The sequence below is a fragment of the Stomoxys calcitrans genome, chromosome 4 (genome assembly GCF_963082655.1).
Source record: "Stomoxys calcitrans chromosome 4, idStoCalc2.1, whole genome shotgun sequence".
Classification (NCBI taxonomy): Eukaryota; Metazoa; Arthropoda; class Insecta; order Diptera; family Muscidae; genus Stomoxys; species Stomoxys calcitrans.
Window position 1 is genome coordinate 160354845 of NC_081555.1, and position 17898 is coordinate 160372742.

Here is a 17898-nt window from a genome sequence, read left to right on the forward strand (position 1 = left end):
ATCTACGGCTTCAAGACAACAGTGATCTTTGCGGTATGATGAGTTGCGCCGAATGCGGGAGTCGGAAGTTTGCCGCTCCTTACACTTTGAGCACTCTTCTGATTTGTTGGGGAATGAAGATGCAGCGTGACAGCATGTTGTAGGCAGCAGAATGTTTATTAACCAGGGGGATTTTTCCTTGTTGATGGGTTTAACGCAGTTTTTGCGAAAATAGGTCTCTGGGCCGCGGGTACCCCGCCATTTCCGAATGGATTTTAGTTAGATGAGTGCACCGAGCTGGATTCTTGCTTGGAATAAGGGAAAATACAAACTTTTGGTGTAGAAGCTGAACAAGTTCAGCTGAAGGTTTTCGAGGTCTTGATGGCAGTGGAGACTATGTAGTTGCGGAAGCTGGACCGATCGTACTGTCACGATTTGTGTGGACAGTGAGAGCGCGCGGAAGGCTCTATCATCGGGCCACGCGAGCTGTCAGGCTCTGCTGTGTCCATACCATCAGGAGATGAGGAACAAGGCGGCTGACGAACTGGCCATTAATGAATCGCTGATTATCAAGGTAGGGTGGATGCTTTCTACGATAACTGTCAGGCGTTACTGGTTCTAAGGATATAATGTTGTGATGGGGAACAAAGCGGCCGACGAATTGGCAAGAATATATTGGATCTATAAGCGCTCATTGTGTTACGAAATCAGTAAGCCTTCACTTGTGGGAGTTGTATGGTAGGGTGGAAGCTCTCTACTAAGAAAATTGAGCTTGTAATGTCAGTTGCACGGTGGCGAGGGCCCTGTGGCCGAGTATTTCACGAAAAAGGACAACGCTTAGCCTAGAGGCTAAGAAAGCATTACTTCGGATGGGTCATCTGCCTGGACCTCAGATCTTGACTTCGAGATGCCACAGGGAAATGTTGACACTGGAGTGCATCTCTATCTGCGTATTTCCATCTTCTTTTTTAACTACCACCATGTTTGTTTAAATGTGATAAGTACCCAAAATCATGCCCAGTAGTACTAAAGCCGTTCTTAATGGTTTTTCTTAGAATCTTCAAATCTCCAATATGAATGAAATGAAATATTAAAAAAATATCTCACCAACTCATTTTTGTTGAAAAAAAGGATGAGAGATTCAAATACATTATCGAGTGTTGCTTAACTTAAATTTGAGCTACATTTATGAAACTCATGCGACTCTTTAACTAAATGGGCTATAACTAAATAGCCTACACAAATTCCAATAAGAATATATAAATTTTTTATGAATAATGACATGCATGTCTGCTTTTGATTGCCTTTCCCCCGTTTTTCTTTTTCTGTTATTATTACCCCAATTTACTCAATTATTTTCGCTTCTAATACAGAAAAACAAAAAAAAAAAAACACAAATGCTCCATGAAATATGAACAACAAAATCACTTCAATTCCAATTAACAAACTGACGTCTCCTCATCACATGTCAACAAAGCTCTTTTATTTGGTTTATTAGTCATTACCAGCATGGGACCTCAAAGTCGGGGACTATCCAGCACTGTGTTGGCAGTCACCACGGTACAGCTATTGCCCATGGCAATTGAATTTCCAGCCATTGATAGATTCGTCGCTGTCTTGGAGCTTTTATGCCAGAAAGTGCCTCCATTCAAATGGATACCACGGAATGTGTCGACAAAAGCCCGACGAAAACTGGCATTCATAAAGCAATAGGTTATGGGATTACAACAACTCGATGAATAGGCCAGAAGTTGGAAAAAACTTATCGTGGTATAGTCGACATACTCATAAATGGCCGGACCAATAAACATGGCCACCGTATTGATGACATAGAGTGGTGTCCAGCAGATGAAAAACTCCAGCACAAGCACAAAGAGCATTTTCACAACGCGTTTTTTGCTCTCCAAATTCTTCTCAAGATTAGATCTGAAATTGAAAAAAAAAGAAGTGAGTACAAAAAAAAGTAGACCGTTAGAACGAACATGGCAAGGTTTTTGATGTTAATTGTTTAAGATAGTGTTTTCATACTAGGGGCTCTTTGAAAAGTGGTCACAATGGAGGAGAGAAAGAAAAATGGGAAAAAAAAAAAAAACAGTTTCAAAAAATATTTTCTAAAATCCTGGGAGAACAATTTTTATATCAACCCATAGCATAGGGGGTATGTTAATTTCGTCATACCGTTTGTGACACATCGAAATAGTGATCTGAGACCCAATTCTTCTTATATTGGGTTGCCCAATAAGTAATTGCGGATTTTTTAAAAGAAATTAAATGCATTTTTAATAAAACTTAGAATGAACTTTAATCAAATATACTTTTTTTACCCTTTTTTTCTAAAGCAAGCTAAAAGTAACAGCTGATAACTGACAGAAGAAAGAATGCAATTACAGAGTCACAAGCTGTGAAAAAATTTGTCAACGCCGACTATATGAAAAATCCGCAATTACTTTTTGGGCAACCCAATATATGTAAAAATCAATTTGTTTTTGTTCGTAGGTTTGTCTGTTTGTTTGTTTTTATGTTTGTGTGTTCCTTATAGACTCAGAAACGGCTGAACCGATTTTCTTGAAATTTTCACAGCTAGTGCATAATTATCCCGTGGTGAAAATAGGTTACTACATTTTTTGATATCTGAAGGGGCGGCGGACCCTCCCCCTTACCCCAATTTTCGGAAACGCCAGATCTCAGAGACGGGTGGTGCGATTTAAGCGAAATTTTGTGTGCTCTCTCTGTAAAAAATTGCAAATTTTGCCCATGAACATTCCACTAAGGAACAGGGGTAAACTTCTCACATATCAATGAGTGCAGTCCGATTTAAGTTTTAATGATAAGTGGCCTCCTTTTTATAGCCGAGTCCGAACGGCGTGCCGCAGTGCGACAATTCATTGGAGAGAAGTTTGACATGGCACAGTACCTCACAAATGTTGCCAGCATTAGGAGGGGAAAACCACCGCTGAGAATTTTATTCTGATGGTTTCGCCAAGATTCGAACCCAGGCGTTTAGCGTCATAGGGGGACATGCTAACCTCTGCGCTACGGTGGCCTCCTCATGCTCTCATGCCTCGGTGCTCTTATGTAGTACCCTAAAAATAAAAATTTGGTATCCAAATTTCGGATGGGGTACCTAGGGGGGCTGCCCCACCCTAAAACCTACCAAACATATATTTAGAACAATCACGACAATATGGGACTCATATAAAAGGTATTTAGGATAAGAAAACGTATCTGATATCCAATTAGCGTACCAAGTGCTAGGGGACCACCCCAAGCCCCAAAACACCCCTAAATCGGACATATTGGGTTGCCCAAAAAGTAATTGCGGATTTTTTAAAAGAAAGTAAATGCATTTTTAATAAAACTTAGAATGAACTTTAATCAAATATACTTTTTTTATTTGTCAACGCCGACTATATGAAAAATCCGCAATTACTTTTTGGGCAACCCAATATTTACCGACCATGGCAATATGGGACTCATATGAAAGGTATTTGCGAGTAGAATACGAATCTGATATAGCCCATCCCCCAAACCCCCCCCCCCCCCCCAAGCCGGTCATTTTTGCCGACTATGGAAATATGCGGCTCAAATTAAAGGTATTTGGGAGTAGACCACGTTTCTGATATCAACATTAGGGACCAACTGTCTAGGGGACGTACCACCACCATAACAACCCCAAATAGGACATATTTGCTCACCAAGACAATTTGGGTCTTAAAGAGAATGGAACTAAATGTTCATAGTTTTTAGGGCCAATACCCCAAACCGGACATATTTGCTGACTTTTGCAATAAGGAGTTTAAATGAGATTAGAAAACTAATTTCATATCCAATTTTGAGGGCAATGGCAATATGGGATTCAAATAAATGATATATAGATATATGAGAATAGAGCACGTTGCTGAAATATTTTCAGGGCTTAGTGTTTGGGGAACCACCCCAATCCCCAAAATACCCCAGAATCGGGCATATTTACCGACCATGTCAATGTGGAGCTTAAATGAAAGGAATTGGGGGGAGGGGTTGAGCACGGAATTGATACCCATTTTCGGGACCAATTTTCTGGGGGTCTACTCCTTTCCCTAAATACCCCACAAACAGCAATTTTTTACTAACCATCGCAGTATGGGGCTCAAATAAAAGTTTTTGGGAGTAGAATACGAATTTGATATCCAAGTGTAGGACCATTTATTTAGGGCATCATGGTATTTCACCAAAAAATCTTTAATTATCTAAAATAAATATTCCAAGGAAACTTTTGTTCCATATAAAGTAAAAGAAGGCGCAACGGAGCGGGCCCGGGTCAGCTGGTCTCACATAAAGACCGATCTTATTATCACGGCCTTGGTCCCCATTTAATAAGCAGTTGTTCTTTCGATTAAATGCGTTTTCATACCCTCCACCATAGGATGGGGGTACACTAATTTCATCATTCTGTTTGTAACAAATCGAAATATGCGTCTAAAGTACATATATTTTCGATCGTCATGTCATTTTAAGTCGATCTAGCAATGTCCGTCCGTCTGTCCGCCCGTCCGTCTGTCTGTCGAAAGCACGCTAACTTTCGAAAGAGTAAAGCTATCGACTTGAAATTTTGCACAAATACTTTTTATTATTGTAGGTCGGTTGGTCAATGGTCAATGGGCCAAATCGGTAAATGTTTTGATATAGTTGCCATATAAACCGATCTTGGGTCTTGACTTCTTGAGCCTCCAGAGTGCGCAATTCTTATCCGATTGGAATGAAATTTTGCTTATTGGATATCACTAATGATATCCAACAATTGTGCCAAGTATGGTTCAAATCGGTTTATAACCTGATATAGCTGCCATATAAACCGATCCTGGGTCTTGACTTCTTGAGCCTCTAGAGTGCGCAATTCTTATCCGATTTTATTGAAATTTTGCACGTTGTGTTTTGGTATCACTTCCAACAACTACGCTAAGTATGGTTTACATAGGTCTATGTTTTGGTATAGCTGCCATATAAACAGATCTTGGGTCTTGACTTCTTAAGCCTCTAGAGGGCGCAATTCTTGTCCGATTTTATGGAAATTTTGCATGTAGTGTTTTAGTATCACTTCCAACAACTACGCTAAGTATGGTTTACATCGGTCTATGTTTTGATATAGCTGCCATATAAACCGATCTTGGGTCTTGACTTCTTGAGCCTCTAGAGGGCGCAATTCTCATCTGATTTAACTGAAATTTTGCACGTAGTGTTTTGGTAGCACTTCCAATAACTAAGCTAAGTATGGTTTAAATCGGTCCATGTTTTGATATAGCTGCCACATAAACCCATCTTGGTCCTTGACTTCTTGAGCCTCTAGGGGGCACATTTCTTATCCGATTTTATTGAAATTTTGCACGTAGTGTTTTGGTATCACTTCCAACAACTACTCTAAGTATGGTTTTAATCGGTCTATGTTTTGATATAGCTGCCATATAAACAGATCTTGGCTCTTGACTTCTTAAGCCTCTAGAGGGCGCAATTCTTATCCGATTTTATGGAAATTTTGCACGTAGTGTTTTGGTATCACTTCCAACGACTACGCTAAGTATGGTTTACATCGGTCTATGTTTTGATATAGCTGTCATATAAACCGGTCTTCGATTTTGACTTCTAGAGCCTCCAGAGGGCGCAATTTTCGTCCGATTGCAATGCGCAATTCTCATCCGATTTTGCTGAAATTTTGCATGAGGTGTTCTGTTATGACTTCCAATAACTGTGCTAAGTATGGCGTAAATCGGTATAGAACCTCATATAGTTGCCATATAAACTGATCTGGGATCTTGACTTCCTGAACCTCTAGAGGGCGTAATTCTCATCCGATTTGGTTGAAGTTTTGTACAACTGTTTCCATCATGACCTTCAACATACGTGTCCAATATGGTCTGAATCGATCAATAGCTTGATACAGCTCCCATATAAACCTATCTCCCGATTTTTACTTCTTGAGTCCCTACAAGGCGCAATTCTTATCCGAATGAACTGAAATATCGCACAATGACTTCTACAATGTTCAGCATTTATTTACGGTCCGAATCGAACTATAACTTGATATAACTCCAATAGCATGACAGTTCTTATTCAATATTCTATGTTTGTCCAAAAAGAGATACCACACATAGAACTCAACAAATGCGATCCATGGTGGAGGGTATATACGATTCGATGTGGTCGAACTTTGATTACTACAGAGTTGGTTAACAGAGTAACAAATCTATATTTCGAAGTAGTACAAATGAAAAGACAAAATGGATACTCCCTCTACTCTATATTGGTCGATTTAAAACAGGTTTAATTAAATAAAAAAACAACAAAATACTATTGGGTTGCCCAAGAAGTAATTGCGGATTTTTCATATAGTCGGCGTTGACAAATTTTTTCAACGGCTTGTGACTCTGTAATTGCATTCTTTCTTCTGGCAGTTATCAGCTGTTTCTTTTAGCTTGCTTTAGAAAAAAAGTGTAAAAAAAGTATATTTAATTAAAGTTCATTCTAAGTGTTATTAAAACTGCTTTTACTTTCTTTTAAAAAATCCGCAATTACTTTTTGGGCAACCCAATATAATAAATCTTCTTTCTCATCCTTGTACATGACAAGAATGGTTCGTGTTAATTTCCCCTTATTTTGTTTAAATAAGAATAAATAAATGTCCAAACAAACAATTGGTGAATTTGTATCCCACCACAACCGCACTTACCTTCTCAATGCAGATTCTGTGATGCGTAAACTTGGTGATGCATTCAATTTACGCTTCTCAGGTACATCAATGGACGACTGTTGCAGCTGTTGTTGGTGGTATTGCGATTGACGCACCACTGTTGAATGCTGGTTCGACGATTGTAGTTTTGAATGCCTCTGGAACTTGTTGGACAATGCGTTCAGTGAATGGCATGACGAGGAGGTTGTATCCTCACTATCGGCACTGGTTCTACTGCTGCGGTTGAAGGACTTAAAGGAGGCAGAACGCATGCAGTACAGCTGCTGGCGGCGCCCATCTGCGGTTTTGGCCACAATGGCGCGTTTGCTGTTGTTCAATGGATTAATTATGTTTGTGGCCGCATCGGATGCAGCTGTATTAGGGGCCATTTGGGTGATGTCATCTGAAACGGTAGTGGAAGCATGAACATGCGACAGTTAATTAAGGCAATATGAAATTAAATGCCATTATGCTGGGGTTTGCCTTTTGGATGGCAACCAATTGCCTGTGGTTATTAGGGTAAACTGAGGAGAAGGTCTTTAATTTGTGGTATTTAACATTTTTATTTGAGTTTAAAGTTAAAACTTATAATCAAAAACTTTTCAATTCATTCACAGCTCTGCGCCTACACCTAAGGGCAATTGATTAAATTTCACAATGCCCAAAATATCCTTAAGTAAGGCCATAAATATTTAAGTACAGCAAGCATAATTTTCTTGACTCCCTCAATATTAATCCAATAACAGACAATTTTGAATTTTGTACAACAGAAAGCAATCAATTTTTAAAGCTGCCAACATGTTGAACATTTTAAAGCCTCTTTCATTTGAACTGTCAGCGAGCAGTTTATGGTGTTTTCGTGTTTTCTTTATATCAGTCATTATTCGATATTGAGTGTCTTACAATTTTATGAGGCACATGGACAAAAACATTTGAAATTCAATTATTCAGTCAGAAGAGATAGCGAGTAGCAATAAATTATTTATGCTCAATACTCTTGACAAATTTACGACCCAAAACCCCTGTTAAATAATACATGGGCGAAATCATAGATCCCGGACATGTAATAGACTGATCACGTACAACCGTGGACACTGCAAACAAGTAACCAGTAAGGAATGGCAAAAAACTGACGGAGCTCATAATGTAATACCCCACACCAATCCGAATATGTGTTCTATTTTTAATACAAAGAATCGATCTCTAAATTTTTATTAGATTTTAATTTAAGATTTTCTCACGATAGAATGTCTTAAAAGTCTTAAAAGCGTAAAAACATTTATATGGGAGCTATAGTAAATCTGGACCGATTTGGATGAAACTACGCACATATGATGGCACTTCAAGTGAAACACTTCATGCAAAATTTCGGACCACAATTTTGACTTCTTCAGCCTTAAGAGTCCATATCGGCTGATAGATACATAAGTGGGCTTTATCTGATCGGATTTCGTTCAAAACTAATAGCGCTCACTCTTGGAACCACAAACCAGGGCTGCGATATAGAAGAATTTTTACTCGACTCCAGAGTCGATTGCAGCAGCCGCTCGCATTATACCAGCCGGTCGAATACCCTAAGTGCCGCCCAATTTCCCGGCGCAGGCAGTGGTACTCGCAGACAAGCGTAATGACACTCATTGCGAGCGAGCTAAAGCTGGAAATTAACAAGGTAGTCAACGAACATAAGCGGAAATTGTGGCTGGAACACTTGAAGCAATGTATCTTAAATACCAGTGTAGGCCAGCTGTGTTCTACTGTTAAGTCACACTCGAGCCCCGGTAGACGGGACGACAGAATCTCAGTCACCTTTGCCGGCGTAACTGTGACTGATCCGAAGAGATGCGCCAGTTTGTTCAACCGTCAATTTATTATGCATCCCGAAAGTGACAAGGCATGAAGGATAGCCATTCGTCGTAACCGTGGTCACCGAGCCAAAGGACAGACATCACAATTTTCCGTAGACGAAGTTGCTAATGTCATCCGTGGAGCCAAGTCATTCAAGGCTAAGGAATCTGAATCTACTTTCAAATGGCCATCAACCTGTCTTTGAACATTCTTATATTGGGTTGCCCAAAAAGTAATTGCGGATTTTTTAAAAGAAAGTAAATACATTTTTAATAAAACTTAGAATGAACTTTTATTAAATTTACTGATTCGAAATCTACTCCCGAATACCGATCTGATTCGAAATCTACTCCCGTATACCTTTCACTTGGGCCCCGTATTGCCATGAACGTCCAATATGTCTGTTTGGGGGAGTTTTGGGGTTGGGGCGGCCCGATATGTATTTAGACTCAAATTTTAATACCATATTCGTATTCTCTCCAATACCTTTCATTTGATACATATATTGTCTCGATCGGTCTACTTTTGATTTTGGGTTATGCTCTTGGCATAAGGGGGAGGGTCCGACCAACGTCCGATATCGAAAAATTATATAGCCTATGTTTCCTACCAAACCACCCTACACAATATGCGAAAATTTCGAGAAAATCGGTTCTGCTGTTTTTCAGTCTATACGAAACAAACAAACCGAGTCCCGTATATCCGCGATTGGCTAATGTAGCAATTTTGGGCGGTTTTAGTGGGGTGCGGTGACCCCCTATATTTCGACATAAATTTGTATGCCAGATTCGTTATCTACTCTCGCTTACTTTTCATTTGATACCCATATTGTCCTTATCGGTCATCTTTTGTTTTGGGTGGTGTTTTTGTGGGTAACGGGGGAGGGTTCGCCCCCTTTCGTTATCAACAAATTATTACGCCTATTCCTACTTCGTGACCATATTCGTAATATACTCCCAAATGCCTTTCATTTGAGTCCCATATTGTCATGACCGAAAAATAAACCTATTTTAATGGGTTTTTGGCTGGGGCGGCCCCCCAGGTACTTGGACCCAACTTTTATTATGAAATTCGTACTCTTATCTTGAATAGCTTTCATTTGAAGCCCATATTGTCGAGATCGGTCTACTTTTATTTTTGGCTAGTACTTTTGGGGTAAGGGGGAGGGTCCGCCTCCCTCCCGATATCAAAAAATTATATAGCCAATGTTTCCTTCCAGACCGACCTACACAATCTGTGAAAATTTCAAGGTTATTGGTTCGGCCGTTTTTGAGTCTATACGGAACAAACAAACACAAATTGAATTTTGAATATATGGGTTGCCCAAAAAGTAATTGCGGATTTTTCATATAGTCGGCGTTGACAAATTTTTTCACAGCTTGTGACTCTGTAATTGCATTCTTTCTTCTGTCAGTTATCAGCTGTTACTTTTAGCTTGCTTTAGAAAAAAAGTGCAAAAAAAAGTATATTTGATTAAAGTTCATTCTAAGTTTTATTAAAAATGCATTTACTTTCTTTTAAAAAATCCGCAATTACTTTTTGGGCAGCCCATAGATCACGGAATGTCTAGAATTAGTATACCCTCATCCTATGGTGGTGGGTATACAAATATTTGCAGAAATTAATTGCTCTGCGACTCCAATCTACAAGAAAAATAAGCTCAATTTTAAAGCACACCTCCACCTTAACATGACGGTAATGTGATGAATTAATATTTCCACCATGGAATGGCAATACTCCCAACCCAAGCTGGAGTGGGGGGTATACAAAAACTATGTGCCATACGTCACAATGTGGTACCTTTCATTAAAGTCCTTCAAGCGACTACACCCATTACACCAACAACCTGATATCCTTAAAACTTCTTTGTGGCTCCCCTTAAAACTTATCTTGGCGTGTAATTGTCGTTTCCTTCAAATTAGTTAATTGGCTTTTGTTCATGGCGATGATAATTCTTTATTAGTTTCGACATTGTTAAATTCCATTAAATTAAATAAATTTTATTGTCTCGCAAAGTCGAAACATGATATTCGGGCTGTCATATTAAAAATTCCAAATAAATACGAAGAAGCCTCAAGAAAACTACACGGCAGTGTAGCATCTGGCCATGGCATCAGCTTACTTACCATAGCACAGCTGTATCGTTGACGAGGAGACGGAGGCTGGAGCTAGGGCTGAAGCTGTAGCTGTAGCTGGATTTTGTGGTTGTTTATCATGTGATTGCTGCTGTTGAATTTCATTATGGGATTCCTTCGTTGATTTACAAACTGCCGCCTCTGCGACAGATGCCGGCCGAGTCCTTGTGTCATTATTTGATATCCTGTGTATGTGTGTGGCTGAATCCCCAGACGCTGGGCCCAAATATTTGATATCCTTGCCATTGCCATTGCCATTGGAGGAAGTGGACTTTACAATTTGTAGCATACCATCGCCATTATTGCCGGAGCTAGCGGCTCCCAGAGAGCTGGCTGGGCCACCCCTCTGCGAGGGATAGCGAAAGGAAAAGTTCAATTTAAAAACATTTGTTGTTTTCATATCCGCCGAAGATGCCACTTGGGTGTAGACTTTGCCATCGCCCACAGTGGCGGTGGAATGGGTGTTGCCCAAGCCGCCACCGCCACCGCCACTACCACTGACCACATTATTATTTTTACTGCCGAATATGAGAGCCTTTTCATCCTTAATGCCCAGATATAAAGTTCGCGTTATCAGAATGTAGGCTATGCACAGTATTCCCAGTGGCAGCACCAGCAGTATGAGGTCCAGGAAAATGTTGTAGGATCTCTCATAGCCCACCGCCTGCTCGGGCCATTGTTCACGGCACTTGCGAAGGCCTGTCGAAGATGAAATTGAAAGCAGAAGAACAAAAAAGAAAAGAAAATTGAAATGTTATATTTAATATATATTTTTGCTAAAATAAAAACTTTCTACAATGGCTTTTCTCTCTGGGTGACCCCAAAAAAAAAAAAAAAAAAACCAAACATAACATTTTTCAAACAAATTATGTGTTTCGCTCAATGGGGCTTGGCATTGTTTGCATTGGCTTTTAAATATATTGAAATTCTTACAAAGATTCTTCATCTGCTCCAGTGAATTTTGTTTGTCATAGACTTGACGGATTCCCAGGAATTCAATATTAGATGCTATACGCTCCACAAAAAAAAAAAAATAGAAACCATTGTATGAGCTATGAGTTTATTAAGAATATGGAAATATGTTGACCAAAATCCATTATCCTGTGTCATCCATCTATCCCACAGAATTAAAAATGGGTTAGTTTTTTCTTTCGAAATAATACCAAACAGCACAAAGGCATTGAGAGATATCCAAAAAAAAATTAAAGAGAAGCTATTGATATGGTTGTCCATTAAAGATATTACAATTTCATATTGCCTGCATATACTAACCAACCCAGCTCCTTAGTACGCATTATGACAAAATATCGACTTACTACCCTATAAAGTATATAAAAGGGTGTGTGATAAACGTGTGGGCTCTACAACGATATACAAGAAGGCAACGAAAATATGGTTTACGGAACAGCAGGGATACAAACAATACAAATATCCACAAACAAATGTGGGTTATTCAACGAATTTCGACATAAAAAATTTCTGGCAAATCAGGCAAAAATTTAAGCCGGTACAAAAAGTTAAGCCTATACATTTCGAATGGCGTTTGACCGTTACAGTGATTTCCACAGACGGACAGACGAATATGGCTAGATCGACTCAAAGTGTCAAGACGATCAAGTATACCTATACTCGTACTTAATGGAGTGGGACATTGTCCGTCCGTAACTAATTCATACTTTATGGTTATGTCCGCCTGTCAGTCATTTCTTTCTTAATAGTTGTCCGTCTATCTTTTTTCATACCCACTTCCAAAGGATGGGGGTATATTCATTCTGTCATTCCGTTTGCAACACATCGAAATATCCATTTCCGATCTTATCTTATATATAACTAGAAAGAGCGTGCTAAGTTCGGCCGGGCCGAGTCTTATATACCCTCCACCATGGCCGCAGCTGTCGAATTCTTTGTACAGTATCTGTTTCTACAAACAAAGTATAATGAACAAGTAAAAAGGCGTTAAGTTCGGCCGGGCCGAACTTTGGATACCCACCACTTCAGGTATACATATAAATCACCTTTCGTCAAATCCGGGGAAAAATGCATACCCCTAGCAGCTATATAAAAATATGTTCCGATTTGGACCAAATACTATTAAGTACAAGTCATTGTTCAACTGTCTAAAACAAAATGTTGCTCTTTTTAGTAGCTATATCTAAAAATAAACCGCTCTGAACCATAAACGACACGGACGTCGAAAAGCCTAGCATACGTCGCAGTGTCAAATTTCAGTGAAATCGGATTATAAAAGCGCCTTTTATTGGGCCAAGGCTTTTCATCGAGATATCGGTCTGGACCGATTTCGACCAAGTTGCAGATACATGCCGAAGAGCCTAACACAACTCACTGTCCCAAATTTCGGCGAAATCGGACAATAAATGCGCCTATTATGGCCCCAAAACCTTAAATCAAGAGATCGGTCTATACGGCAGCTATATCCAAAACTGAACCGATCAAGGCCAAATTGGCGAAGGATGTCGAAGGGCCTAAGACAACTCACTGTCCGAAATTTCAGCAAAATCGGATAATAAATGTGGCTTTTATGGGCCTAAGACCCTAAATCGGCTATATCCGATTTGGCCCATCTTCGAACTTATCCTGCTTATGGACAAAAAAAAAATCTGTGCAAAGTTTCAGCTCAATATCAATTTTTGAAGACTGTAGCATGATTTCAACAGACAGACGGACAGACGGACGGACATGTCTAGATCGTCTTAGATTTTTACGCTGATCAAGAATATATATACATTATAGGGTCGGAAATGGATATTTCGAGGTGTGTAGCAAACGGAATGACAAAATGAATATACCCCCATCCTTCGGTGGTGGGAATAAAAAGGACGGAGGAGCAGCTATATCAAGTTATAGTCCGATGCGGGGCTCAAGAAGCGAAATCGGGAGATCGGTTTATATGGGAGCTGTATCAAGCTATACATCAATTCTGACCATATTGCACACGTAATTTGAAGGCTATGGGAGCAGCCGTTGTACAAAATTTGTGCCAAATCGGATGAGAATTGCGCCTTCTAGAGGCTCAAGAAGTCAAGACCTAAGATCGGTTTCTATGGCAGCTATATTAGGTTATGGACCGATTTGAACCATACTTGGCACAATTGTTGGATATCATAACAAAACAGGTCGTGCCAGACTTCATTCCAATCGGATAAGAAATACGCCCTCCAGAGGCTTAAGAAGTCAAGACCCAAGATCGGTTTATATGGCATCTATATTAGGTTATGAACCGATTAAGACCATACTACACACAGTTGTTGGAAGTGATATCAAAACACTATGTGCAAAATTTCAGTTAAATCGGATCAAAATTGCGCCCTCCAGAGGCTCAAGAAGTCAAGACCCAAGATCGGTATATATGGTAGCTATATCAGGTTATATACTGATTTGAACCATACAACGCACAGTTGTTGGAAGTGATATCAAAGCACTATGGGCGAAATTTCAGTCTAATCGGACGAGAATTGCGCCCTCCAGAGGCTGAAGAAATCAAGACCCAAGATCGGTTTATATGGTAGCTATATCAGGTTATATAACGATTTGAACCATACTTAGCACAATTGTTGAAAGTGATATCAAAACACTGTGGGCCAAATTTCAGTCCAATCGGACGAGAATGGCACCCTCCAGAGGTTCATGAAGTCAAGACACAAGATCGGTTTATATGGCAGCTATATAAAAACATGGACCGATTTGGTCCATTTACAATCCCAACCGACCTACACTAATAAGAAGTATTTGTGCAAAATTTCAAGCGGCTAGCTCTACTCCTTCAAAAGTTAGCGTGCTTTCGACAGACAGACGGACGGACGGACAACGGACGGGCGGACGACGGACGGACGACCGACGACGGACGGACAGACAGACGGATGGACATGGCTAGTTCGACTTAAAATGTCACGACGATCAAGAATATATATACTTTATGGCGTTTTAGGCGCATATTTCGAGGTGTTACAGACAGAATGACGAAATTAGTATACCCCCATCCTAAGGTGGAGGGAATAAAAATCAATTTGTGTTTGTTTGTAGGTTTGTTTGTGTTTTTCTTATAGACTCAGAAATGGCTGAACCGATTTTATTGAAATTTTCACTGATGGTGCACAATGATCCCGTGGTGAAAAAAGAGTACAACGTTTTTTGATATCTGAAGGGGGAGCGGACCCTCCCCCTTACTCTCATTTTCAGAAACGCCAGCTCTCGGAGATGGGTGGAACGATTTAAGTGAAATTTCGTGTGCTCTCTTATAATAACCTACAAACAAAAATTTGGTATCCAAATTTCGGATGGGGTACCTAGGGGGGAGGGGGTCGCCCCATTGAAAGACCTACCAAATATATATATACACCAATCACGACAATATGGAACTCAAATGAAAGGTATTTAAGAGCAGAAAACGTTTCGGATATAAAATTGCCGGACCAAGTGTTTGGGGGACCACCCCAACCCTCAAAACCCGACCATGGCAATATTGGACTCAAATGAAAGGTTTTTGCAAGTAAACTACGAATCTGATATCCAAGTTTGGGAAAAGTTTCTAGGGGTCCACCCTTTCCCCAAAACACCCCCCAAACAGGACTTATTTACTGAGCATGACAATATGGAGCTTAAATAAATGCTATTTGCGAGTAGAATACGAATCTGATATTCAGATGTGGGACCAAGTGTTTGGGGTATCGCCCATCCCCGAGAACATCCCCCAAAGAAGACAAATTTACGACCATAGCAATATGGGGCTCACATGAAAGGTCTTTGGTAGTAAAGCACGAATTTGATATCAATATTCGGGGAAAGCGTCTATGGGGCCACCCCACCCCCACAACACCACCCAAATAGGAAGTATTTGCTGATTATTGCTATAAGAGGCTCAAATAAGAGGGTTTTTAGATCTATATATATATATATATTTTCAAGACCAACTCACTGAGTGGTCGCCCATCCCCCAAAACACCGCCAAGCCGGTCATGTTTGCCGACTATAGAAATATGGGGCTCAAATTAAAGGTATTTGGGAGTAGACCACGTATCTGATATCAACATTAGGGACCAACTGTCTAGGGGACGTCTCACCACCATAACAACCCCCAAGTAGGACGAATTTGCTCCCCAAGACAAGTTGGGTCTTCAAGAGAGTGGAATTCATAGTTTTTAGGGCCAATACCCCAAACCGGACATATTTGCTGACTTTTGATATCCAATTTCGAGGGCAATGGCAATATGGGGTTCAAATAAATGACATATGAGAATAGAGCACGTTGCTGATATATTTTCCCGGCCTAGTGTTTGGGGGACCACCCTAATCCCCAAAACACCCCTAAATCGGTCATATTTACCGACCATGTCAATGTGGGGCTTAAATGAGAGTTATTGGGGGGTAGAGTAAGAATTGAAGAATTTTCGGGACCAATTTTCTGGGGTCTACCCCTTTCCCAAAATACCCCATAAACAGCAATTTTTTAGGGACCATCGCAATATGGGGCTCAAATAAAGGTATTTGGGAGTAGAATACGAATTTGATATCGAAATGTTACACTATGTGCAAAATTTCAGCCAAACTCGACAAAAAATGTGGGTTCTAGGAGCTCAAGGAGTCAAATCGGGAGATCGGTTTATACGGGGAGCTATATGAGGTTATAGACCGATTTTAACCGTACTTGGGGAAGATGGTGAAAGTCATAACAGAACATTTTGGGCAAAATTTCAGCCAAATCGGACAAAAATCACGGCATCCAGGGGCTCAAAAAGTCAAATCGGGAGTTCGGTTTATATGGGGGCCAGGGACGTAGCCAGGATTTGTTTTCTTTTTTTTTGGGGGGGGGGGGGGGCCACCCAAAATTTTTTCAAAATCAAAAATTTTCAAAATTTTTCTGTTGCTGTGAAATTAATAAAGATACCTCAAACTTTTTTGGTTCAGAAACTGGCGTAGGGAATTATACAGTCGGCGCTGCACGACTTTTGCCTTCCCCTACTGCTATACTTTTGTAATTTTCACAGTGTTTGGTTGCCTATTTCGTTTTAAAGTATTATATTTTATAATATCATCAAAATTGGGTTTACTTAAAGAGGACTTTATCAAAATCCTATTTTTCCATGCTAAAACTTTTCATGAAAGTCTCAAAATAGATACCCATAACTTACCAGTCTACATTTAACTTTTGAACTGAACAACTTTCAAGAGTTTCATTGAAGGCTTTAATGTTCCTCACAGCCAAATAGGGATAACCACAACGGCATTACAGCATCATCCGACTTCAATGATGCGGATGATTTCATGATTATCAAAAAAAAAGTTGGCCTGCCAACACGCGATTGCGTGAGACCAGGCGCTGTAACTTTCGCAGCCTGGCAGTTTAAGATAAATTGTGGCAATTAGCTATTAAGTCATCCATTTTTAAAGCTAGGCAAATATTTTTGCTAGTCATTTGGGAGTTGGGAGGAGTGTGGTATATGCTAGGCATTGCATAGACAGCAAAGCTTTTGGTGAAAGTGAGAATTTATGTATCGCTGATTTAATGGCATAATTCACTTTCTTCTTTGGCGAAAATTATGTTAATTTTTCATGAGATGACTTTGAAAATATGACACTAATTGTGTAGATTTTAAGCTTTTATTGCATTTTCCTGGGAATTTTTTTTTTATTGTCGAGTGTCAAATTTTGCTTAATGGTGACAATAAAATTTTTTAAGTTATGCTGAAAACATTAACATTTTTATTTATCTAATGGGCAAAGTCTCATTGAGGTTTTATGTTGCACATGATGGTGGTGGAAACCTAACCAAAGTGATGTCCAAATTGAAACAAAAATGTTTAAACAAGACAGACGGACGGACGGACGGACGGACGGACAGACGGACAGACAGACAGACGGACAGACGGACGTATATGGCTAAATCGACATAAAATGTCACGACGATCAAGAATATATATACTTTATGGGGTCTCAGACGAATGCTTAGAGTAGTTACAAACAGAATGACGAAATTAGTATACCCCCATCCTATGGTGGAGGGTAAAAAAAATTAATTTGTGTTGGTTTGTCGGTTTGTTTGTTTGTTGGTGTGTTCCTTATAGACTCAAAAACGGCTGAACCGCTTTCCATGAAATTTTCACTGATGGTGCCTAATGATCCCGTGGTTAAATAGGGGTACTACATTTTTTGATATCTGAAGGGGGGCGGAACCTCCCCCTTACCCTAATTTTCAGAAACGCCAAATCTTGGTGATGGGTG

The 17898-nt window shown here is 39.9% G+C and overlaps 1 protein-coding gene across 1 annotated transcript in view; it reads right to left on the reverse strand.

Moving 5' to 3' along the window:
- Positions 1–211: 211 nt before the first annotated feature.
- The window catches only part of LOC106093257 (5-hydroxytryptamine receptor 2A), a 113980-nt gene continuing 96293 nt past the window's right edge, over positions 212–17898 (reverse strand). Inside the window, exons 3-5 of the mRNA XM_059368217.1 lie at positions 10654–11361; positions 6683–7085; positions 212–1905 (exon numbers count right to left, since the gene is read on the reverse strand). Of these exons, the coding sequence (XP_059224200.1) occupies positions 1497–1905; positions 6683–7085; positions 10654–11361 (1520 nt within the window). The 3' untranslated portion in view covers positions 212–1496. The remainder of the gene's footprint in view (positions 1906–6682; positions 7086–10653; positions 11362–17898) is intronic.